This window comes from Arvicanthis niloticus, chromosome 1 (assembly GCF_011762505.2).
Source record: "Arvicanthis niloticus isolate mArvNil1 chromosome 1, mArvNil1.pat.X, whole genome shotgun sequence".
In the NCBI taxonomy this organism is placed as follows: Eukaryota; Metazoa; Chordata; class Mammalia; order Rodentia; family Muridae; genus Arvicanthis; species Arvicanthis niloticus.
The window spans coordinates 20,449,983-20,476,473 of NC_047658.1; the positions used below are offsets into that span (position 1 = coordinate 20,449,983).

General features: G+C 43.2%; 1 protein-coding gene across 2 annotated transcripts in view; it reads right to left on the reverse strand.

Annotated features, from left to right (window-relative positions):
* Nucleotides 1–6,824: 6,824 nt before the first annotated feature.
* Nucleotides 6,825–26,491, reverse strand: part of Hps5 (HPS5 biogenesis of lysosomal organelles complex 2 subunit 2) — a 43,197-nt gene continuing 23,530 nt past the window's right edge. For both annotated transcript variants that reach the window (XM_076934660.1, XM_034486379.2), the window contains exons 14-23: nucleotides 26,162–26,311; nucleotides 25,538–25,609; nucleotides 24,596–25,170; nucleotides 15,430–15,550; nucleotides 15,074–15,229; nucleotides 14,164–14,283; nucleotides 13,220–13,333; nucleotides 10,524–10,630; nucleotides 8,872–9,142; nucleotides 6,825–7,337 (exon numbers count right to left, since the gene is read on the reverse strand). In XM_076934660.1, the coding sequence (XP_076790775.1) occupies nucleotides 7,277–7,337; nucleotides 8,872–9,142; nucleotides 10,524–10,630; nucleotides 13,220–13,333; nucleotides 14,164–14,283; nucleotides 15,074–15,229; nucleotides 15,430–15,550; nucleotides 24,596–25,170; nucleotides 25,538–25,609; nucleotides 26,162–26,311 (1,747 nt within the window). In that variant the 3' untranslated portion in view covers nucleotides 6,825–7,276. The remainder of the gene's footprint in view (nucleotides 7,338–8,871; nucleotides 9,143–10,523; nucleotides 10,631–13,219; nucleotides 13,334–14,163; nucleotides 14,284–15,073; nucleotides 15,230–15,429; nucleotides 15,551–24,595; nucleotides 25,171–25,537; nucleotides 25,610–26,161; nucleotides 26,312–26,491) is intronic.

Consider the following 26,491-nt stretch of genomic DNA (forward strand, 5'->3'; position numbering starts at 1 on the left):
GCTGAGTCTGTGCATCTGTCATTGAAGGAAGTTTCTGGGAACACTCGGGGCAGAGTCCAGTTCTCCAGACTCTGACATAGGTCACTCTAGCCCCTTCTCTGGGGCCCTGCGCCTGTGGGAGCTTGTTGTTATTTTTTTGTGTCCAGGCCCTCACTCCCTGTCAAGCATGTCCAGTTACCTGTTTGGTCCCCTCAGCTTTAGTTCCCAGTGGTGCTGTCTCTAGGGCCCAGGGCCACACCCATGGGAGGTCTGATGCCTGGGTGGGCTGAGCTCCCACTGTGGTCCTGCTCGTTCTTCTACAACGCACAATTCCAGGAGCACACAATTCTCCATCCTAAGAAACACCAAGGAGGATTTTCCTCTTGTCTTAGGATTGTTCTTGCTGCAAGGAACACCATGACCAAAGCAGCTTGGAGAGCAAACGGTTTATTTGGTTTGTACACTCCTCTTTCCCTCCTCGGGGCAGGGGTTTGGTGTTTCTTGGGATTGATCTCTCTCTCAGGGGGGGACTTTTTTGGGGAATGGCGTTTAGGTGTGCCTTGTCCAGTGCTTGGTCGAACATCAGAACCATTGTTTCCCGAGGAGCTTCTTCTCAGTGGTAGTCTCCTGAAGTTGAGTCCATGGCCACACTACCCTTAAGCCTTAAGACTAGGGCTGTGAGCTTGCTCTGAGAAGCCATCCTGTCACTTCTGTCTCCTCTCTTCCATTTACTGTGTCCCCAATTCCTTTGTCCTCTGAGAGAGTGCATTCACTTTCCCTCTCCCACACCTGTCTGAGACTTCTCACAGGAACTGCAGACATTCTGTTGGGGTCTGACCTGCTCTGTGTTCAGATTTCTTTCTTTATTTATTTATTCATTCATTTGTTTGTTTGCTTGTTTATTAGTTTTTCTCTAGAGAGGGTCTCACTTGTAACCCTGGCTTTATTAGAATTCAGTATGTAATGCAGGCTGGCCTCCAACTTTCAGAGATTGCCTGCTTCTGCCTCTCAGGTGCTGAGATTTAAGACCTGCAGCACAACCCCTGACTCTTTTCCTCCTTTGTCTTTCTTCTGTAAATTCGACTTTATCACAGATCACCTCCCCTGAGGAGTGCTCCCCAATTCCACTTTCCAGATAAAAGGCAGTTACCAACTTGTGTGAGCCCTGGGCCCTGCTGGGATCCAGCTGGTCTGCCAGCAGAAGGCATGGTAAGGACAGGCTGGGATAAGACTCACTTTATATACTTGACTTCTTTCTGGACAGTGTTGCTGAGACACCCCAGAATCCCTCAGCCTAGAGTTTTCAGAGTAACAAAATCCAAGTCTGCTCCACAGATTCACTGGCAGTCCAGTTAGATCCCAAGGGATTCAGAATTACCTATCTTACCTTTCCAAGGGTGGCTCTGCCTGCCACAGCCAGGCACAGTGCCCTGTCCACAGGCTGCTGGAACCCTGGCTTGTTGCCACTGGGTTTAATTGCATGCTCAGGTACCAAACCCTCGACTGAAACCTCAGTGAGGGCTTTCCAGGTTGTTGCCTTTGTCTCATGACCCCTAACAAGCTTTACCTTCTGACCAGAGGCCTACAGACACATGCTTGGAACCCTCATCTTTCTGAGGAATGCCCCAAAGCCATTCCTGCTTTGTCTGCCCTGCGGCTGCTCATCTCCTCTTCTGGGATTCCTCCCAGTGTAAAGTCCTGTCTGCTTTCTACACCTGTCCCTTCACTGATAGGAGGGGTTTTTCCAGAGCCTTTAACTTTCCATCTCTGGTCATCCAGATGTAATACCTCCAGGGCCTTCCCAGCAGCCTCTTACCCTGTTCTACTGAGTGAGGCCTGTGCACTTTGTCTGTGGCTACTTCCAGACCGATGTTCAGATCTCAAGGCCACCCAATCTACCAATCATGTCATCCCCTTCTCAGCTCCCAGGGCTTACCCTTTGGCTACCACTTCCCTTAGTCATTGGGAAGCTGGACCCACAGGGTTCTAGCAACTGGTGAAGATCAGAAGCATCAGGGTCACCTTGGTTCTTGTCAGACATACCAAAACTCAGGCTCTCCACCAGATCTGTGGTGTCATTTAGGATTATCTAATTTGTGGGTACCATGAAAACTAGAAATGTGGGTGCCCTAGTACAGAAACTATTTAGAATTTCAAGCCTGAGAAAACAGATCTGATAAGCCAAGAACAACTGCCTTTCCCAAGCAAGAGACTCTGTTCTTTGGGGTGCACATGGGGTTTCCTAGGGCACAGAGGAGGTCCTCTGAGCCCCCAAGGCATTCCCAAAGTCCTTCTGAGGGACTCCACAAGGCCTCACACACCCATGAAAAGGGACAGTTCATTCCCAAGTTTCCACAGCAGCGGGGTTGGAAATACTGCAGACTCAGACTAGGCTACCCAGATGGCTAGAGGAATGCAGACACATAACGGTTTTAAAACTGTTTTTGAGAAAGAATATTACCATGTAGTCCAGGCTGGCATGGAATTCATGGTGATATCCCTGCTTCAGGTCCCTAAGTGTGGAGTTTAGAGCTTGTGCCACCAAACCCTTCCAGAGTCACATGTATGGGATGGTTTTGATTGGGCAAGTCCTCTGCAGTAAAAACATGGTGGTGCTGACCCCCTGACAAGTACCACGAAGCAGGCTTTTTGCATTTTCTTGCTAGGAAAATCTTGGTAAAGCCTAGATTTACCTGTGATCTTGCTGCAAAAGCGAGATTTCAGTCTTCTGGTCCTTGTCATAAAGAACCATAAAGGAGAGGATAGTGACAGACTGTGAGCTGGTGACTTTCTAGGTAAAGGACTTGTGGAGTTGAGTAGGAATCTACCCAGGGAAGTCAACTTGCATAAAGCAGGCAAGGCCTAGAGGACCCCGCTGAGGACCCAGTGCTGGACCAGGATTCAAGGTGTGCATCTCCTATAACTCCTCCAAGGCACTAAGGGCTTGGGTTTACTATAAACTAGCCCAATTATAGGAAGCACACTGGCTGCTCTTCCAGGAAACCTGGATTCAATCCCCAGTACCAACATTATGGCTCAAAATCTCCTGTAAGTCTAGTCCCAGGACATCCAAAGGCTCCTTTATACCTTACACATCTGATAACACAGATGCATTTGCAGACACTTACTCATCCACATAATATTTTTAAAATATGTATCTTAAAAAGAAAAAAACATTTACAGGAAGGTGTTGGTACATGCCTTTCTTTCTAGCACTCTGGAGGCAGATATAGGTGGGTCTTTGTGAATAGAAGACCAGCCAGGTCTACCAAGCAATCTCCACGACAGCCAGAGCTACACAGAGAAACCCTGTCTCCAAAAACCAAGTCCAGGAACAATGCTGTAATGGAACTGAGGAATGATACAGGATGTACACAGGTGGAAGCAGGTTAAATAAGCCCCAGAGTACAGATTCCCAGTCAGGACCTCATCTAAGCTGCTGGGGTGATAGTCATATTGCTAGGCTCAGACCAAAGCCGCTTACTGATTCATGTGCTGAAACTGTCTGCTGGCAGAAGGTTGGCCTTCAAAAGGCCCTACACTGCCCCAGTGGGCTCAGCAGTAGGTTATGGGGCTGTACATTAGTACCAACAATGACCAATGAAGAACACCACCGACAATCAGAAGGTTTAACTAATTTCATTAAAAGTGAGGCTGGGGAAAGGAGGAGGGAACAGGGACAAGTCTTTACACAAGGACAAGTCTCACACTTGCAGGAAATTACTCATTTGAGGGTTCAACTTCCCCCACCTTCCAGTTCCCTAAACACATTTTCTATTGGTCTGGTTACTGCTAGGGGAGACAACTATATTGCAAATCCTAATGGCAGCTAGCATGACCCATCTGCCTGTCCTGCATGATAGCGTCAGCTCTTACTCATGGACAGGTGCTACACTCAGTTTCAAGGTGCCAGGTCCTGTGGTAGAGCTCTCTACCTTTTAACCCACAAAGTCAAAAACTAAAGAAAACAACAGAGTTCCTTCCCTTCTGTCAGTGTGGGTGGGGGTGGGGAGAGGCATTCAGACCCAAGCAGATGGCCTCATTGGCGGCCTCCTGACTGCTCTATCACTCTGTTGTGGTCAAAGGACAGATCTGGACACAAATGAAATTGAAGCAACCACGCATTAAGTGTGCCTGGAACCTCTCAGCAAATGGCAGCTGTACTTGAAAACACTGCCTCGTGTTCAGATGGTTCAAATGGGAGTGTTTGGCTGAAGTGAATTTTCTTTTCTCTTTGCCTTGGAAGATACAGTCAGTGGGTGTGGGCTAGGAATACTGTTTGGACAGTGAGCATTGTGATCACCTGCCCTGGACAGGGAGATGGGGACATGATGGCAGCCAGGACAGTTCCCTGTGCCTGCTTGCCTTGAGTGCTGTAGGCCATTTTTAGCCACTGCATAGTGACAGAAGCTGAAAGTAAAGGAGAGCTGTCTGCAGTTACCTCAGTCCAGCCTCATGGTCAGCTTCATTCAGGCTACACACCCATACCCAGGAGCTGCGGTGGGAAGGACTGCAATATTCCACCAAACTCTAAACCACCCTGTGAAACCCTCCATTGAAAGGTATAGAAAACTTATGAAAAATATAGAAAGTTTTTATGACCCCTAGACCCGAGCAAAAGAATGTAGGCCAGCTGCATCCTTTTCACTAGTTCCACTAAGAAAGCAGAGCTAAATTTGAGATTTTAGGTCTTCACTACCCCGGGATACATTCTACATTCTGGGAGGGGTATCCCTGAGTCAGGGGACACTTGCTGGATTAACATTCAGGAGAGGAAGGGAGAGGCTGATCAACATTCCTCAGACGTCAGGGAAGAGAACCCACCTGCAGGTGGGGAAGGCCCAAAGCATGGATGGTTGGACAAGGTTATATTCTTGGGAAAGATGAGTGTACAAGATGTTTCTGCATGACTCTGGCTGAATTACGGGTTGACACTTTTTTTTGGGACTTTTCACTATTTTTATGTTATGGTTCCTTAGTTACCCCCTCACCCCCCACCCCCCTTGCTTTGTGGTTTTCCTCTATATAAGATCTCCTCTCACCAGGCTGAATGGTCAATTCCTCTGCTTCTGCGTGCGTTATGAATTGACCATCAGCCAGTTGATCCTGAAATATACCTCTTGCATCTAGATCAGTGTCTTATGAATTATTGGGTGGCCGTGACATCCTGAGACTTGAGTAAGGGACTCCTCTCTCAGGGATCTTTTGCCATCTACTGGGCCAAATCATACACACAAGGTCATGGGTAATTATGGCAGAATATGTGGCTTCTCTGATTTGTCATAAACGGAGAAAAGGAAACAGATCACTCATTCATTGTTTCTAACACTACTCCACACTGGACTTACCTAATACATTCCTTCTACTTGCTCTGAAATAAATCTCATGTCTATGTTCTGTTTCATGAAAGAGAACCTTCATGGTTTATTACCAATATAATAGGCTACACAAAGCCTCATAAATGGCAGTCTAGTTACATGGCTTGACTAATATCATCAATTGTTATTGATGTGTTTATAAAAAGATAAAGAGATAACGAGGGTATGTTCTGTGGGTGTGTGGAGAGGTATGGAGGAAGGGGATGTATCAGCAGGCCCATGCTGAGACATCTCTTCCCCCTGAGGGACCAGCCACACACCATTATAGTATAGAATAGAGTTTATTCAGGGCATGGGGAGGGGAGTCAGGAGGGTAGTAGAGGCAGAGAGAGAGTAGAGAAATAGAGAAGTAGAGGAGTAGAGGCCGGCCATGCGGAGAGAGGGGGAAGAGAAGGGAGTAGGGGTAGGGGACAGAGAGAAGCTAGAAGCAAGAGATCAAGAGACAGAGGAGGGGCAAGCAGCCCCTTTTAGTCCAGTGCTACCTGGACTAAAAGTGGTCCAGGCCTACCTGGCTGTTGTCAGGTAACTGTGGAGGGAGTTTAGATGGAATACTAACAGTTATAGTTTATATTAGTGCGTGGCTTTCTCTTACTATGGCTTTTAAAAATAAATTTTAAAAATATGTGTGATGGCACATACCCTTAATCCTAACACTCAGGAGGCAAAGGCAAGTAGATCTTTAAAGTCAAGACAGCCTGGTGTACCCACACATTCCAGGCTAGTGAGGGTTACAAATTAAGACCCTGTTTCCACAAAAAAAAGAAAGGAAGGAAGAAAAAAGTGCATGACTAAATAAAAAATAAAAGAGAGGGCATGAGTGTTTACGTCACCCACTCTTTAAAAATTACAGACAATATATTTTCAAGGATTAGTCAGTATATATAGGTTTAAATTAGAAAATATCAAATAAATACTGGAAAATACCTTAAACTGAGCTCAACACAGATATGGGCAATCTTAATTAAAACTCTAGTTTAGATTGAAGAGGCCAGCTCAGGAACTTTGGGAAGTTCATGGGACACTTGCTGGATGGGAGAGGCTAATTAACATTCCTCGGTCAGAGGAGGAAGGGAGAGGCTGATTAGCTTTTCTCAGACCACAGGGCAGGGAACCCACCAGCAGGTGGGGAAGGCTCAGAGCACTGTGGACACATTCCGCAGAATGGACCAATTCTTGTCATCTACAGACAAGGGAAGTCCTTGCCACCTCATTCCCTAAAGACCAATCAGTTTAAAAGTCACACTGTTCTGCCAATCATATTGTGCCTAGTCACTGTTTCTCTAGTCTACCCCTTAAACTGTATAAAAACTGACCAAATGGGCTGCCCGGGGTCACTACCTCTCTTTCAGGTGCAGGACGACCCCAATGCATTGGACCATTAAAATTCCTCTTGCTTTTTGCATAGATTCAGGACTCCTTGTGGTTTACTCAGGGGGTCCCCAGTAAGCTAAGGCTCCAAAGAGTCTTACAAGATCTTCAGTATTTATTATATAAGCCAACAGGAATGATGTCATTGTTCCAGGTCCTAACTCAGTAATTTGTAGCCACCTCAGACAAACCAAAAGAAAAAGTACTGAATTCTAGTTTAGAACATTATAGGTCTTCCTGTAACAAACCTTCTGCACTCTTCAGATCTGCCTCAGTAGAAACCAGTTCTCTGGTTCATTGTGTAGACAATAAATACCACACAGCAGAGAGTACCCCCAGGCTGCTTCCAGTGAATGACAACCCACTGCTTCCAAAAGCCTTTCCTTGACAAATTCTGAGGTCTCAGAGCCACAAAAGCCAAGGGCATCAGCAGCTGCAGCAGCATGGCACGGTCTGGTCATGGCATGGTTTGGAGTGTCCTCTTTCCTTCTGTGGCAAAGCCCTCTGGAGGTTCTAGAGCAGGACTCCACTTGGTCAAAGTAGATCTCCCACTAGGCCTGCTGTGACCAGAGGAACCGGTCACACTTCTCAAGCATGCCTTGTATCAGTGCTCTGAAATCCCACAGAAAGAAACAAGCAAATTCAGTTGTCCTCACTCACTTATAGCAAATTAAAAGTCTACTCTGTAGACTTAAGAGGATTCAAAACACTGGTTCTGTGATCAAATGACACAGGCTGAAATCCACTAGAGTGGGTGGGACATCATGACTCGGGGCACTGGATGCTTGTCAAGCACAGATGAGGTTCAATGCCCGGTATTGGGGGAAAAAAAGGAAGGGATCACCAGAATGAACCGGTATGAATGAAAGAAAATATATGCAAACCCTACCTGGTAACAGGTATTTATACTTCAAATGTGGTGGGATTCCACAACTGAACTATCAACCTGATTCTAAAATGGGCAATGGACGAAGTTATTTCTCTAAAGATGCTATCAGATCAGTAAGCACAGATGTCCATTCAGTACCAATGGTCACTGGGAAAATGCAAACCAGTTAAGCAGCTCTAAGGTGATGTCCTAAAACTTTTACATTTAAGGAACAATGAATACCACACAGCAGGGAGCAACCCCATGCTGTTTCCAGTGAATGACAACCCACTGTTTCTCAAGTCCAAAACATTCTGAGAGCTGGAGACCTCTCAGTTCTCAGGTATATTAGATATGGTATCATCAAGCTATCCTCTTATCAGTCTGCTTAGATGAGGCATCTGGGATGTTCAGACTCAACAGAAGCAGAATGGTGGTTGCCAGGGAACGGGAAGGAAGGCCTGTTTCATAGCTGTGGTGCACCAGTTCACAGACGAGAATACAGTGGAGATCATCTACACAGCAGCATGCACACACTCAATGACTAAATGCTCTGGACAGTAATTTCACACGGACATGCTTCCTTTTTCTTTGCTTTTTTTACAAGAGAGTAATTACTGCTATACAGCCAGGCTGGACTGAAACTGCTGATCCTCCTGTCTCAGTATCCCCAGGGCTGAGATTACAGGTGTGTACCAGCATGCTTGGCTTGCTTTTGTTGTTTCCACCATATCTACTTTACCATGAATAGAAGAAAAACTTGACTAAAATATTTGTGTGTGTGTGTGTGTGTGTGTGTACATATATACATAGTTTGCTTTGTTTTTTAACTGGATGTTGAACCTAGGGCTTCATGCATGATAAGTAAGTGTTCTGACACTAAGCTACATCCTCAGCCTTTTTTTACTCTTTGAGACAGGATTTCACTAAATCACCCTGTGTGTCTTTGAACTCGTGGTTCTCCTGCCTTGGCCTTCTATGGAGCTAGCTCACAGGCCCGAGCCATTAGGCCTGGCAATGTCAACACTATTCTTAAAGAATGGAGGACACACAGTATTGGGGTCCTCACGCAAACTAACCTGAAGAGCTTTTTGATCATGATTAAATGTACTTTGGCGTCCTCTTTTACACTATGGTCAGCAGATATATCTCAGTCTCCTCATGTGCTAGGGAGGGACCAACTACATGATCTCTGCACTCCCATCTATCTACCTCTGCAAATCTGTGAGACTCTCTGTGCCCAAGCATCACAGAGAGTGCACAACAGGATGGCATTACCTCTGCCTTCTCTCAGCAATCCTCAGGATGTCACAGGTTCTGGTGAACTTTTCTGACAACTCAAGGGCCAGACCACACTCCTGTAGCAGTGACCAGGCCCGATCTGGACCCATGGCCTTAGCTAACAGAAGGGCCACATTCTCCACATTGATGGGGGCAGGCCCGTCACTGAGGCTCCCATTTAGTGACTCCTGAGGAGCTGGCCTCGTGCTCTTGGTCTGTAGTAGATGTAGGAGAAGCTTCCATTCCTCCAAGGTCTCAGGGATCCACCCTGCACACAGAAACAACAATGCGGTTGACCACAAAGCACACAGGTTCCACACATGAAGCATCAAAACTGTAAGAACAAACACAAACACGCTCAAGACAGAGCCTCTTCACCTCAGCACAAACCTCTCGAACACACAGAATTAAAATTTATCCTCAAACTTCCTAGAATTGCAATGAGGAATAAAACAGACACAACCCCCACAACCAGGTTAGTAAAGGCCTTAAACATATAAACAAATCACTACTCACAAACCATGTTAAGTATACTAAGGGAAAGAATGATGAACTATAGATCTGTGGGCATCGTTCAGAGCATCTGAGAAAGACTCTGTGAGAAAGCAACAACTGGGCAAAAGCTAAGCCAAGCAGGAGGGCACATGCTTGTATCTTGCATGACATCCAACCAAACATGGAGTAGGGGCAAGCAGAGAGTGAAGAAGATTGTACTTATGACATAGGATACACAGAAGACAATGTGACAGCAAAGAATCAGCTGAGTTAAGGTGATATCTAAAAGCCTACAGTGAGCCAGCAGTGGTGGCAGACACCTTTAATCTCAGCACTCAGGAGGCAGATGGATCTCTGAGTTTGAGGTCAGCCTGGTCTACTGAGCAAGTTCCAGGGCAGTCAGAGCTAAGAAACAGAGAAACAAAACAGCCTACAGTACATACGGTAGTGCAGTAAAGATGACAGGTCAGGTCAGGCCATGGGACCAGCTAACAGTATGAACTGTGTACAAGTTCAGTGCAAGGGGCAGAAGCCCCACTGCTCGACTGTTTTTAAGATTTACTTTACTGGTGTGTATGTGTGTATGTTCACATGCATGCACGCAAGATGTACACACATGCATTTCTGAGAAAACATGTGCATGGGTATCCACAGAAGCCAAAAAAGGGAGTCAAGAATCCCTGGAGCTGGAGTTGTGGGTAAGTATGATCCACCCAACATGGGGTGATGGGAACCGAACTCTGGTCTTCTGCAAGAACATCAAGTGCTCTTTCCTACTGGGCCACTTTGCCGGTCCTTTTTTTTTTTGGTCTGTCTGTCTGTCTGTTTAAGAATCATTGTGGCACCTGAAACAAAACGAGCTTTAAAGTGGGCAAGAATGAAAGCCAGCTGTGCAGGCATGAGAGTGTCTATCCCAAGAGTTTGTTGTCTCATTTACAACAGCGTATGGAAAACATGGCGTATAATACTTAAAACAGTAAGCAGTTGCTAAACAGGAAAGATGTCAGAATGTGACAAAGAGTAGGTAAAGCCCCACAATTTTAACTGCTATCACGATGACGTGGACAACCACTAAAGCGTTCAGACTTGCTTACTGAAGGTGAGGAGAGGCTTCCGGAACAGCACAGTGAGGAGTGAGCAGTGGATTTACGTACCATTGTCCCCTTCCATCAGGCTTAGGTCATTCAGATACACAATGTTGGTGAAGGCCTCCCTCCTCCTCTCCAGCTCCAGACAGAGGGTAAGATATCCAGGCCAGAAACTTAAAGGGACGGAAGTTGATGAAAGGAGGAAGGACAGTGAGTGTCTGTGAACCGTACTGCCCATACTAGCCCATACTAGGTCATTAAAGCTTAAGGTAAAAGTCAATAAAAATTAAAATGCAGGCTTCATTTGTTGCCCTGAGATGTGCTTTAAAAAAAAAGTTTCATTTATTAAAAAAAAAAAAAAAAAAAAAAACTTTGGTGTTTTTTTTTTTATGTATATGGCATTTTGCCTACATGTATGTCTGTACACCATATGTATGCTTGTTGCTCAAGGGAGGTTGTGGGGGGAAGGGGAAGAAATAGGTACTAGACTACTTCGAACTGAAGTTACAGACAGTTGTGAGGTGCCATGTGAATGCTAGAATTGAACCTGGGTCCTCTAGAAAGTGCTCTTAATCCCAGAGCCATCTCTCCAGCACTGAGATTTATCTTTATATTATATGTATAAATGTCTGTCTACATATATGTTTGTGAATAATGTACATGCCTGGTACCCCCAAAGGCCAGACGAGGTCATCAGATCCCCTGAAACTAAAATTACATCAGTTGTAAGCAGCCATATAGGTGCTAGAAATTGAACCTGGGTCTTTTGCAAGAGTAGCAAGTGTCTTAACCACCAAGTCATATCTCTAATCCATAAAAATCAGTTTTGTAACTAAAAATTAATGATCATATGTGGCTAGTGGGCAGTACAGTAGAATATTTCCATTATCACATGAACTTCTATTCAACAGCCTTGATCTAATACACTTAAGAAACAAAGCTTTATGAATTTTGCAAGTAGCTTTTCATTTTATGTATATGGCTACTTTCCCTGCATGTATGTATATGTGCCCCATGTATATCTGGTGCCTGTGGAGGCAAGAAGAGAATGTCAGATCCTCCAGAATTTGTTGAGGTTTGGTCTGTGCCAAATACTGGCCCTGATTGCCCCCAGGGATGAGGAGGAAATTCTCATATGCAACCTTGCCCCCAAGTTATTCTGGATTGGTGAGTAAAGATGCCTACAGCCAAGAGCTGGGCAGAAGAGAGATAGGCTAGGTATCATTTTTTTGGTTCCCAGGCTGGGGTCTAAGGCAGGGACCATGAGAAGAGGAGAGAAGGTGGAGAGAGAGAACACCATGGGGTAGGTTAGTCATGAAAACATGGCCCTGAGGCCGTCCAACTGCAGTTAAGAGCTGCCCAGATGGAACTTGGAACATGGCAAGCTATACATTGAGATTTATGGGGAAGTAGATTCTAATAGCTTAAAGGGTAGACCTCTGTCCAGCTCTAGTGCAATAAAGGCTTATTATAAATAGAAAAGTTCTGTGTCTTTTATCTGGGAACTAAATGATCTAAGGTGGGGGTAGAAACCCCCGATTGAGTTTAAATAATTAATGCAACAAGAATTGAAATTACAGATGGTTGTGTTGAGAATCAAACCTGGATCCTCTGAAAAGTAGCCAGTGCTCTTAACCCCTGAAGCAGCCCCTACTTTTTAAAATTTAACCATTCAAAACAAAATCAGAATGTATCTCCAAATCTCAACCTGTGGGCTTTTCCTTGGTACTCTCCCTACTCACCAATCCAGTATCCTGTAATAATTAACACAACCCTTTCTGCAGGCTTTGCTTTCTCCTGCATGACACCAGATATAATCTCCAGAGAGTCTAAAAGGGGCCAGAGAGATGGCTTAGCAGGTCAGGGCACTTGCTGCCAAGCTTGACAACCTGAATTCAATCTCTAGGACCAACTCCAGAAGACTGTTCTCTGACCTCCACACAGAAGACATGGCATGCACATGCCCCCTCCCCACCTGCCACCTGACCAGTCTCATCCCCCAACATCAATGAACAAGTAAGTATCACATAGTTGCAATGCATGAATCCCTCTAAGGGGAAAGGAAAAGAAAGGTTCCTCTAAAAGATACTGCATCTGCATGGAGCAGAAGCCAAGATCAGCAGTGACTAACCCTCTCAGGAATGTGTGGGTTTTCCATCCTCTACTGCCTCCCTCAGCAGACCCACCCAGCCTACAGCCTGCAGGGAGCCTACTCTGATCTCTCCTTCCAACCCCTCCTCCTTCTGAGCCCTCCTCCAGGGAGCCTAATCTGATCTCTCCCTTCTTGGAACTCTTTTAGCTACTGTAACTGGCATGGAAATAATATGTAACAACCTACACACTGGCTACAGCAACTAGGCAAAGGGAACAGAAAGAACTCACAGGAACAACGTTTCAAGGAACGCTGATGTTCACTATCGCTAAGACATGGAGCTGGAGAGATAGCTCAGGAGTTAAAATTACTGACTGCTTTTACAGAGGACTTGGGTTCCATACAGAGGACTTGGGTACCTACATCATGGCTTACAAGTCTCTGTTGAGACCTGATGCCCTCTTCTGGTCTCTGGTGCACAAACATTCACGCAGGCAAAACAGTCAAACACAGAAAATAAAAATGTTAGGACTTTTTTTAAAAGGTGCATTTACATTGTAGTATTAAACTGAATTCTTGCATAATAAAGCACACCAATGCAGAACCTTAACTAGAGGGTTATTTGTGGATTCCAATTTCCACACTAGTATCTATAAACATCCTCACTTACCCATAAGACCTACAGATGTCAGTCATTTTCTCTTTGGTTGTAAAGTCTGCAGGAAGTTTAATCAGAAGAAGAATCAGCTGACTATAACCCCAAGAAAGCAAGTGTGAATGGGGCCTATGAAATTAAAAAAAAAAAAAAAATACAGCCAATTAGATAGGAAATAAACCTTACAAGTACTTTAGAATCATCCAGTAGGTAAGACTACAGTTGAAGCATATTCCAAATATTTCTATCTTGCTCTTAAAAAATTAAAAATAGCTACCTTTCTTATAACTTGTTCATCTCAAAAGGAAACAAACAAACACATATCAGAAATAGGGACTGGGGGTGTAACTCAGTGTTAGGGCGCCTGCCTCGTATGCAGGTACTGAGTTTAATTATAATATCAATCAAAACAATGAGTGTATCACTCACAGCCACTATGTATCTTCCTAGGCTTTTTGTCAAGGAGTATATCAAAACAGGCATTTATTTGGCAGGAGGCAGTGCTTTCAAACGCGCTTTCCGTAGAGGAAAATACAAGGACTGTCTCTGAGTCACAAACTGGTGGGTTTTTTGTTTTTGTTTTTTTTTAGATTCTATTTTTTCAAATCCTACTGGTACATTTATAAACTAATTAACATATCTTTTGAAAGAAAACATAAACACATAAACATTGTTCTTTAAGATAGGCCAACCTGGGGTTCACTGTGGATCTACAAAAGAACTGTAGACAGGCTGGTTTAATTCTTTGAAGTTATGTGCAAATTTTTACATGAATGTACATTTTCCTGAACAAAATCGTGGGATTCTTATAGAGTCTGTAAGCTCACAAGGGTTCAGAACCACTAGGATTTACAAGGATATGTGATCTCATTACTCCCAATGTGTGGTTAAGTTCTTCTACTGCTGTTCTTAAAGTGAGCTTGACCTCTCTAAGTGAGTGAACACACCAGACTGCTTACCTGGGATGCCCTTCATCATCCACTGTACTTGTGCTTGGTGGAGCATCATGGGACACTGCCAAAAGCAGCCATTCAAGTCTTAAAGATTCTGGTTGTAGAAGGAACTCAAGGAAGGATGGCCTGAGAGCAAGTTGGAGAGAAAAACCACTAATCCTCATGAAAGAAAACAAAGTGTGGGGATGGAAAGGTAACTTGAAAGCTCCACTATTACACACAGCTAGTGACAGTACCAGTATGCTAAATGAGTAACCACAATGTAAGACAATGAGGAAAATCTAAAGGGGGGGGGGGGGGGCGGAGCAGGAGGTCAGTGTGGCAAACAGAAAGGAAAAGTTTCCAGTCTAATAACAAAATGGGAGTTTACTGCTATGGAGAGGAGAAATGATGGCCCAGCCTGGAAGAAGACAAACAGGAAGAGATCCACTCTGGAAAGCTGGGCTACTACAATGAAAAGCATTCACTGGCAGAGGGATGAGAAGCTTGTCTGCTTTAGCTGAAGCCCTGCTATGCCAAGAATGTATTTTCTTTTTGAAAATTATTTTATGTGTCACCTACATATATGTGCACCACACACAAGCACTACCCTGAGGTCACTCAAGAGGGCCTCAGATCTCCTTTAACTGGAGTTACAGACTGTTGTGAGCTGTCATGTGAATGACAGAAATAGAACCTGGGTTCTCTGCAAGAGCAAGTGCTCTTAACTGCTGAGCCGTCTCTCCAGCACAAAGGACTTAATTTTCCACAGAGAACCCGAGACTCTCTCAGATAGAGGAGGTGAAGTGTGGTATGTGTACATCTGTGGTGTGTGCTGTGGGGGAAGGGGATTAAAACTCCCCCAATCCTCATCTTCCAGAGTAGCTGACAATGACAATGTGACAAGTGATGATAGAGAGCACACACGCCTTCTCACCACTGGTCCTCAGGCCTGGACTTCACCAGACTGTCTAGATAGGCCAAGAACTGAGCAGGATGATGACGGCAGAGCTGCGCAATGTCAGAAGGCGAGATGGACGGGTGAAACTTGATGAAGGCTCGAAGGGCAGACTCCCCAAATCTATCATACAACCTGCACTTGAAAACAGAGCACATCAGTCTCCAATTTCAATGCCATAATATGGTTTGATTATACTTAGGACTCATTAGAAATAAAACCAAATATTCCAATAAGAAGATGCACTATATGCAAATGAGTCAAACTTTAGATACTAAGCCATAAAAACATTGCAGATCTTTTAGTTCCCACAAACAACATACAGGACAACTTACCGGGTGGCAAATGCAATCAACAAGGGACTATCAGAAGGGACGGAGACATCCAGTAACTGTAACCCTGTGGGCAGGTCTCCTTCCTCCATCTCCGCATAGACAGGATTAGAACTTGCCATTTCTGAAAAGTAAAGCATGGCCTTTCCCTTCACTTCTTTGCTGCAAATATTCACGGATACATTCTTTCAACAGCCTTTATCACAGCCTGCTGTCACCCACTAGCACAAGACCCCAAGATTGGTTAAGCATTGCAGGAAACAAAACCAAAACCTACCAGGATGTAAGCTCAACTTTTAAAGACCATAAAGTTAAACTGGGAAATAAAACTCAGTAGAATTTTTATTTTTGTGTATGTGTGTGCTCTTGTACCCAGAGGCCAGATGAGGGCATTGGATCCCTGGAGCTGAAGTGGTAAGCCATCTGATGTGGGTGCTGGGAACCAAACTCAGGTCCTCTGCAAGAGCAGCAAGCGCCACCTCTTAACCTCTAAGCCTCCTCTTCAGACTCACATATTGCAATTGTCAGAGGACAAAAGAAGAAATAGTGACAAGGGAAGTGACTGTTATGCTTTGAAAATATAAGTTTATAGGGCTGTGTGTGTACTGTGTGTATGTATACCATGTATGTGTGTGTACTGTGTGTATGTATACCATGTATGTGTGTACTGTGTGTATGTGTATCATGTATGTGTGTGCTGTGTGTATGTGTATCATGTATGTGTGTGCTGTGTGTATGTATACCATGTATGTGTGTGCTGTGTGTATGTGTATCATGTATGTGTGTGCTGTGTGTATGTATACCATGTATGTGTGTACTGTGTGTATGTATACCATGTATGTGTGTGCTGTGTGTATGTGTATCATGTATGTGTGTGCTGTGTGTATGTGTATCATGTATGTGTGTGTACTGTGTGTATGTATACCATGTATGTGTGTGCTGTGTGTATGTGTATCATGTATGTGTGTGCTGTATGTATGTATACCATGTATGTGTGTACTGTGTGTATGTATACCATGTATGTGTGTGCTGTGTGTATGTGTATCATGTATGTGTGTGCTGTATGTATGTGTATCATGTATGTGTGTGCTGTATGTATGTGTATCATGTATGCGTGTGCTGTGTGTATGTGTATCATGTATGCGTGTGCTGTGTGTATGTGTATCATGTATGTGTGTGCTGTGTGTATGTGTATCATGTATGTGTGTGCTGTGTGTATGTGTATCATGTATGTGTGTGCTGTGTGTATGTGTATCATGTATGTGTGTGCTGTGTGTATGTGTATCATGTATGCGTGTGCTGTGTGTATGTGTATCATGTATGTGTGTGCTGTGTGTATGTGTATCATGTATGTGTGTGCTGTGTGTATGTGTATCATGTATGCGTGTGCTGTGTGTATGTGTATCATGTATGTGTGTGCTGTGTGTATGTATACCATGTATGTGTGTGCTGTATGTATGTGTATCATGTATGTGTGTGCTGTGTGTATGTGTATCATGTATGTGTGTGCTGTGTGTATGTGTATCATGCATGTGTGTGCTGTGTGTATGTGTATCATGTATGTGTGTGTTGTGTGTATGTGTATCATGTATGTGTGTGCTGTGTGTATGTGTATCATGTATGCGTGTGCTGTGTGTATGTGTATCATGTATGTGTGTGCTGTGTGTATGTATACCATGTATGTGTGTGCTGTATGTATGTGTATCATGTATGTGTGTGCTGTGTGTATGTGTATCATGTACGCGTGTGCTGTGTGTATGTGTATCATGTATGTGTGTGCTGTGTGTATGTGTATCATGTATGTGTGTGCTGTGTGTATGTGTATCATGTATGTGTGTGTTGTGTGTATGTGTATCATGTATGTGTGTGCTGTATGTATGTGTATCATGTACGCGTGTGCTGTGTGTATGTGTATCATGTATGTGTGTGCTGTGTGTATGTGTATCATGTACGCGTGTGCTGTGTGTATGTGTATCATGTATGTGTGTGCTGTGTGTATGTGTATCATGTACGTGTGTGCTGTGTGTATGTGTATCATGTATGTGTGTGCTGTGTGTATGTGTATCATGTATGTGTGTGCTGTGTGTATGTATACCATGTATGTGTGTGCTGTGTGTATGTGTATCATGTATGTGTGTGCTGTGTGTATGTGTATCATGTATGTGTGTGCTGTGTGTATGTGTATCATGCATGTGTGTGCTGTATGTATGTGTATCATGTACGTGTATGCTGTGTGTATGTGTATCATGTATGTGTGTGCTGTGTGTATGTGTATCATGTATGTGTGTGCTGTGTGTATGTGTATCATGTATGTGTGTGCTGTGTGTATGTATACCATGTATGTGTGTGCTGTGTGTATGTGTATCATGTATGTGTGTGCTGTGTGTATGTGTATCATGTATGTGTGTGCTGTGTGTATGTATACCATGTATGTGTGTGCTGTGTGTATGTGTATCATGTATGTGTGTGCTGTATGTATGTGTATCATGTATGTGTGTGCTGTGTGTATGTGTATCATGTATGTGTGTGCTGTGTGTATGTGTATCATGTATGTGTGTGCTGTGTGTATGTATACCATGTATGTGTGTGCTGTGTGTATGTGTATCATGTATGTGTGTGCTGTGTGTATGTGTATCATGTATGTGTGTGCTGTGTGTATGTATACCATGTATGTGTGTGCTGTGTGTATGTGTATCATGTATGCGTGTGCTGTGTGTATGTGTATCATGTATGTGTGTGCTGTGTGTATGTGTATCATGTATGTGTGTGCTGTGTGTATGTGTATCATGTATGTGTGTGCTGTGTGTATGTGTATCATGTATGTGTGTGCTGTGTGTATGTATACCATGTATGTGTGTGCTGTGTGTATGTGTATCATGTATGTGTGTGCTGTGTGTATGTGTATCATGTATGTGTGTGCTGTGTGTATGTGTATCATGTATGTGTGTGCTGTGTGTATGTGTATCATGTATGTGTGTGCTGTGTGTATGTGTATCATGTATGTGTGTGCTGTGTGTATGTATACCATGTATGTGTGTGCTGTGTGTATGTGTATCATGTATGTGTGTGCTGTGTGTATGTGTATCATGTATGTGTGTGTTGTGTGTATGTGTATCATGTATGTGTGTGCTGTATGTATGTGTATCATGTATGCGTGTGTTGTGTGTATGTGTATCATGTATGTGTGTGCTGTATGTATGTGTATCATGTACGTGTGTGCTGTGTGTATGTGTATCATGTATGCGTGTGCTGTATGTATGTGTATCATGTATGCGTGTGCTGTGTGTATGTGTATCATGTATGTGTGTGCTGTGTGTATGTGTATCATGTATGTGTGTGCTGTGTGTATGTGTATCATGTATGTGTGTGCTGTGTGTATGTGTATCATGTACGTGTGTGCTGTGTGTATGTGTATCATGCATATGTGTGCTGTATGTATGTGTATCATGTATGTGTGTGCTGTGTGTATGTGTATCATGTATGTGTGTGCTGTGTGTATGTGTATCATGTATGTGTGTGCTGTGTGTATGTGTATCATGTATGTGTGTGCTGTGTGTATGTGTATCATGTATGTGTGTGCTGTGTGTATGTGTATCATGCATGTGTGTGCTGTATGTATGTGTATCATGTATGTGTGTGCTGTGTATATGTGTATCATGCATGTGTGTGCTGTGTGTATGTGTATCATGCATATGTGTGCTGTATGTATGTGTATCATGTATGTGTGTGCTGTGTGTATGTGTATCATGTATGTGTGTGCTGTGTGTATGTGTATCATGTATGTGTGTGCTGTGTGTATGTGTATCATGTATGTGTGTGCTGTGTGTATGTGTATCATGTATGTGTGTGCTGTGTGTATGTGTATCATGTATGTGTGTGCTGTGTGTATGTGTATCATGCATGTGTGTGCTGTATGTATGTGTATCATGTATGTGTGTGCTGTGTATATGTGTATCATGTATGTGTGTGCTGTGTGTATGTGTATCATGCATATGTGTGCTGTATGTATGTGTATCATGTATGTGTGTGCTGTGTGTATGTGTATCATGTATGTGTGTGCTGTGTGTATGTGTATCATGTATGTGTGTGCTGTGTGTATGTGTATCATGTATGTGTGTGCTGTGTGTATGTGTATCATGTATGTGTGTGCTGTGTGTATGTGTATCATGCATGTGTGTGCTGTATGTATGTGTATCATGTATGTGTGTGCTGTGTATATGTGTATCATGTATGTGTGTGCTGTGTGTATGTGTATCATGTATGTGTGTGCTGTGTTTATGTGTATCATGTATGTGTGTGCTGTGTGTATGTGTATCATATATGTGTGTGCTGTGTGTATGTATACCATGTATGTGTGTGCTGTGTGTATGTGTATCATGTATGTGTGTGCTGTGTGTATGTGTATCATGTATGCGTGTGCTGTGTGTATGTGTATCATGTATGCGTGTGCTGTGTGTATGTGTATCATGTATGTGTGTACTGTGTGTATGTGTATCATGTATGTGTGTACTGTGTGTATGTGTATCATGTATGTGTGTGCTGTGTGTATGTGTATCATGTATGTGTGTGCTGTGTGTATGTGTATCATGTATGCGTGTGCTGTGTGTATGTGTATCATGTATGCGTGTGCTGTGTGTATGTGTATCATGTATGCGTGTGCTGTGTGTATGTGTATCATGTATATGTGTGCTGTATGTATGTGTATCATGTATGTGTGTGCTGTGTGTATGTGTATCATGTATGTGTGTGCTGTGTGTATGTGTATCATGTATGTGTGTGCTGTGTGTATGTGTATTATGTATGTGTGTGCTGTATGTATGTATACCATGTATGTGTGTGCTGTATGTATGTATACCATGTATGTGTGTGCTGTGTGTATGTGTATCATGTATGTGTGTGCTGTGTGTATGTGTATCATGTATGTGTGTGTTGTGTGTATGTGTATCATGTATGTGTGTGCTGTGTGTATGTGTATCATGTATGTGTGTGCTGTGTGTATGTGTATCATGTATGTATGTGCTGTGTGTATGTGTATCATGTATGTGTGTGCTGTGTGTATGTGTATCATGTATGTGTGTGCTGTATGTATATGTATCATGTATGTGTGTACTGTGTGTATGTGTATCATGTATGTGTGTGCTGTGTGTATGTATACCATGTATGTGTGTGCTGTGTGTATGTGTATCATGTATGTGTGTGTTGTGTGTATGTGTATCATGTATGTGTGTGCTGTGTGTATGTGTATCATGTATGTGTGTGCTGTATGTATATGTATCATGTATGTGTGTGCTTACGAGTCACATATCTCTATTATCATAGGCAATCTCCTCAGTTTTACAGAACCTGTATCCCTTATCATCTTTTAGAATTAAATTCAGTAAAATTGATTTGAAAATAGTTGATCTTTAAAAAAATAAAACCAAAGCAAACACCAGCAATCAAGCAACTCTTCATCCTAAGAAGGAAGAACTGACTTTTGGGAGCAGTCAGAAATCATTTACAGCCAAACTTAGTGGCAATCTAGTTTAAAACAAAACAAAACACCTTTTCTGGTTTAAGAAAAGAAAAAAGGTCAGGCCAGGCAGTGGTGGGAGCACTTGAGAGGCAGAGGCAGATGGATGTCATGAGTTTGAGGCCAGCCTGGTCTACAGAGTAAGTTTCAGAACAGCCAGGGCTCTGTGAAGAGACCCCGTCTCAAAACAAACAAAACAAAACAAAGAAATAAAGCAAAAATGGTGTAACTCTGAACTTAAGTAAAATGTGGCTGTTGGAGTTTTTTACAGTAATTTTCAATGGTCCTGAAGACATACACCAAAGAACAGTCTCAGACAGATCCTGCCTTCCATAAAGAAAACAATCAGCTGGTTCTGATGTGGGAAAGAGCTCCCACTGCTGACAGAAATGCAAACTGTCACAGTCGCTATGACAATCTGTGGAGTCTTACAAAGCTGAACAAGATCTGCCAGATGACCCAGGTACACCACTGTTGGGTGTTCATCCTAAGGACCCCAAGTCAGCACACCAAAGGTGCCTGCTCTGCTCAGACATGTTAGCTGCAGTGTTCACAACAGTTAAGAAACCGAACAAGCTTGTATGTTCATCAGAAGACGAATGGATAAAAATGTGGTACATATAGAAGACAGAATTTATATGGTCATAAAGGAAAATGAAATCATGACACGTGAAGTAGAGCGAGTGTCCAGGTGTTCAGAGGTCTCTATAAATTGGCTAAGTTTTAGAAGCTATGCTTGGTGCTTCCCACAATTATAGTCAACTCAGTCATTCTGGATTTCTGATGGGGTTGAAAACTTATAGCTATTTACTTTGAGAGAAAAGATCTGAGTGTATGGTCATCAGCTGACATTCATCCTAAAGCCAAGGAAAAAGCCAGGTTCAGAACTAAGTGTTTTAATTAGGATAGATGACAGAGGTGCTGGTTAGTCAACAAAAGGATGGACTGGGTATTAGGACTATCCTGTACCTCACTGGTACAAATAGGCATAATTATGCTCTAATTGTATTTTGAGAGAAAAGTTTCTTTTTAACAGGAAGGGTGATGTGTAGGAGGAGCTAAGGTGGGAGGAGTACTGAGAGGAAGAAAAGGAGTAAGAAGAGGAGAAGAAGAAGGAGAGGAGAAGCTAGGTGATGAAAGAGAGATAGAGGGGGGAAACAGGGAAGCAGATGTTTATGTATCTCCACCAGTCAAAGATAGTTGATATATCTAGGTTGGGTAGTGGGTTACACCTCTGATTGAACAATACCAAACTTATAAAGCCTATGATTAACATTTCTTAAAAAAAAAAAAAAAAAAAAAAAAAAAAAAAAAGAAATCATGACACGTGTGGGGAAATGGATGGATCTGAGAATCATATTAAGCAAAATTAGCCAGACTCAACTCAGAAAGACTCAGAAATGCCATACGTTTTCCATTGCGTGGCTACAGAGAAAGTGATACAACAGAAGAGGAGAACTGGAGGGGAAAAGGCATCCGCTGAAAAGAGGGAAAAGAAGGCAGGGGATGAACGAGGAAAAGTATGTAACATATACGAAGATGCCATGATGAAAACCCTTACTTTCTATGCTAATGTAAAAACTAACTTTATTCATTATCAGTGTGCGTTTGCATGTATGGGGTAGGAATGGCTGCAGCATCATGCACATGGAGGTAAAAAGACAACTTTGTGGAAAGTGTTCTCATGTCCAGCCTTGTACAACAAGTGCTTTTACCCTCTGAGACATCTCTCTGATCCCAAAAATTAAGTAAAGACAAAACAAAACAACAACAATAACAACAACAACATACTTTTCGCAACTGAAACATTATCGGAAAGCGGTACCTGTCTAAAAGCCAGTCTTCAGCTTCTACTTTAAAAAGAAAGCATCTGCCCCACACTGCTTCCCATTTGACCATGTCAGACAAGAACTTAAGGAGCTGGAGACGTGAGGAAGGCTTCATGCTCAGTACCCCCAAACTTCAGCTGCACCCTGCATGCTCTAGCCTGCAACAGTACAGTAACAACCCCCAGCACTCACAGACTTTTCTGCCAATTTCTAGGATCAAGGTTGAGTACAATCACAGGAGAAGAAAAAAACAAGTATGTTAGGAATAGTCAGACACTCTATTTGAAAAGAAGCATCTTGCTTCTTTTTTCACATAAAACACTTATGCTTTTTGGGTGCTATATGAGAACTGAAGCAGAACTGTAACTACAGATGCATTGTCTAGGAAGCTAAAAGACCTTTAAGCTAGACAATATGCAAGACTGTTTATCTGAGGCAGTGCACTCGGCTCAACGAAAGTGTGTTTAAAGTCTCACTTGCTGGAGACAGCATGGCATTTGTTACTCAAGCAGAACTCTGAAGAAAAAAAAACACTTCAAAACCAGGGTAATCGAGCAGAGCAAAAAGCGACACGTGTGACCATGTCTATGAGGATGGCAGCTAGCATGAGCTGCAGCCAAGCCTGAGCAGATGCTGCTGGATGGCCAACACAGACCTCCAAACTCCCATCCTCCTGTACACAGCAACAGAACAACTCCTCCTTGTCCTCTGCAGTTAGGTGGTACTGGGTGAAGGGATTCACCACAGTAATGTGAAACCAGACTGGTAAGCCACCACAGCACATTCTACCTGTTCTCCCCAGACACAGCAGCCAACCTTGGCCACGAACCTTAGGGAAGGAGAGAGCTGAAAACACTGTAAGGAACTTCAAGCGCAGGATTCTGCAAAGAGCGCTGTGCACTGACTGAATGAAACCACTCCCAGAGTATTACACAAGCAAGAACTAAGTATTATATCTGAGTTGAACGATGCGTTCGTTGCAGCAGCTTAGCCTGCCCAGCTACCATCTCTGTGCCTCCATCACCTCATCTAGAAAAAGCATTAGCACCTTCTACTCTCAAGTCTGTTACAATACAAGCATGCACCACACGTCTCAGTACACAGCATACTCAACATAGCAGCAGACACTCGTGTTAGCAAGTCACTAAAAGGGTTGTCTTATCTTCCCATATCTGCACTCAAACATTTTGCTTTAACCACAACTGTTCTAACATTGCTATGTCATTTTCTGAATGTCACCTTAAGAAAAACAAAACTAAGAGTAACAGAGTAAGTCAATGTTTGAAGAACTATTGAAGCTTAAATTAGTAGAAAATAGGACCATTGAGATGGCTCAGTGGAAAAAATGTTTGCTACCAAGTCTGACACCTGGGGACCCAGAGAACTGACTCCAAAGTTGTCCTTTGAACTCTACAACTCTGCCATGATACATACACACATGTATGCAGGTGCACACACATGTGCCTGCATGTGCACAAACACACATGGGCAGTGGGGGCTGAAGAGATGGCTCAGCAGCAGGTAAAAGCACTTGTTGCTCTTGCAGAGGACATGGGTTTGGTTTCCCTCCACCTTAGAGGAGGCCCTCAACCACCTCTAACTCCTGCTCCAAGGGACTCAATGCTCTCCGGCTTCTCTAAGCGCCTGTATGCAGACGGCACACATATATAGAAAAAAGCACACATACGTACAAATACATATTTTTAAAAGAGTGAATAGAAAACAGAAGGAAGTCTGGCCAGACAGAGGAAAGTTTTCTATCCAAATCTTCTGTCAAGCACCACATTATAAAATACCTCTACATTTGGTAATGCCACCTGAGAGTTACCTTTCAGTCCTTCAACAAAAGTGTCCCAAACACAAGGGCTGTCATAACTAAGCTTGATACTCTCCTTTGCTCTTTTCAAGTCCAGGAGAAAAAAGTACTTCTTTAGGAAACGACAAGCCAGGATCTCTGGAGAGGGCTGCTGTAAAGCCCGGTCCACATGTCCACCTATGCCTTCCATCGCAGAAGTCAACACCTTCAGTTCCAAGCACAACGTTGTCAATTCCACCAGGTCCTTCTGAAGGCTTTTTGCCATGGTGTATGGAGAACATACTCGAAAACTGTCAGCCGAGGGCTCACTAAGGCTGCTTACAGGGTCACAGGTTATCTGACCAGCAGCTTCTTCAGTGCCTAAAGAGACCCTTCTTTCTTCTCCACTCTCTTCATCTGATACTCTCTTTTCTGACTCGCCAAGGAGGTGCACATCCAGGTTTGACTTCATGGGTAGACTGCTAGTATTGGAAATGCCAGCAAAGTCTTTCATGGCAAATGTTTTTTCTAACTGTGAAAGCCACTCACGTAAAACAATTTGTAGCAACTTGGGTTCAAACAGAACCAGAGGGTCCAGTAGCTTGGTCCTATATAAAGGAGATGAATGTAAAGTTGTTACATTTGTTTTTTTTTTTTTTTAAAAAAAAAAAATGTAAACACACTTAACTAATAAAGCATACTCATCTGGGATAAATGTTGCTTTTGAACATTTTAAATGACGATTATCCCACGGCCAATAAAACCAACAACACTGATTCTGGAGCACATCACTGATTATTGAATATCCATTGCAAATGAGGCTATCTCTGACCTAGACAGTCAAGACCAGTGCTGATGCAGTGCAAAGGCCAAGCCCATGCTCTGTAGACCCTCCCTCCACACTCACATCAGGACCAGTGCTGATGCAGTGCAAAGGCCAAGCCCATGCACTGTAGACCCTCCCTCCACACTCACATTGCTTCTGCTGTTGCTGCTGTGAGTTCTTGAAGCCTGTCTTCTTCAGGAGGTTGATGAATTTCTTTCTCTCTAGAAAAGTATGAAAAAGAAAGAATCCTATTCACAGGTATTCACAACCAAAACTTTCTTAGACTAAGACGTCTACTACTTACTAAATGGCAAGTATGTTACATGTTGCATTGCCTTAAAGAGTCTTTTCCTCCCAGTATCTTCATTAAATATTCTGTTCTAATTCATCAAGCAATGGCACATCCTAGAGCTGACAGGTCAGACAGCATTAAGGATAAGCTAGTTAGAAGAGCTAGGACACAACCTGATCTTAGTCATCTCCTCTTAACTAACACTCCTTTGTCATTCCAGGAATGTGACAAGATGGCAAAGAAGGAGAAAGGTGAATGAGGTACAAGACTGAAACTCTGTCAACAGTTATTAATTCTGTGTAAACTGTGGGATTTGCAGACTCTGCACTATGCGACAGTCTTCAGTGAGCATCACACACACACACACACACACACACACACACACACACACACACACACACACGGGGTCTCCAACAGCACCGTGTATGGCTTCTGCACACTGCCAGTTGCCCTAGCATTCTAGACCCAGACACAGGCTTACTCAGTGTCCTCCTCCAGAGGGCAGGTGACTGCACTCACTTCCTCTTCATGTGCTCGGTCAGCATCCTTGGATTCAAATGTCTCTTTCAACTCTGGGCTTGCGTGAAGGGTGCCAATCTTCTCAGTAGTTTTACGTACAAAGCTAGAAACACTGGAAGTCAAATACCAAAAATCTAACATGAAATTCTATCAACACTGTCAAGAGTTGATATATGATACTAGTTAGCATCACAGTTGATGTTTCTATGTTTACATTAGTATCATTAAGCCAGCTTGAACTTAATAACAAGGCAGACCTGCTCATAACAATTTCTCTAATCAACCACATTCA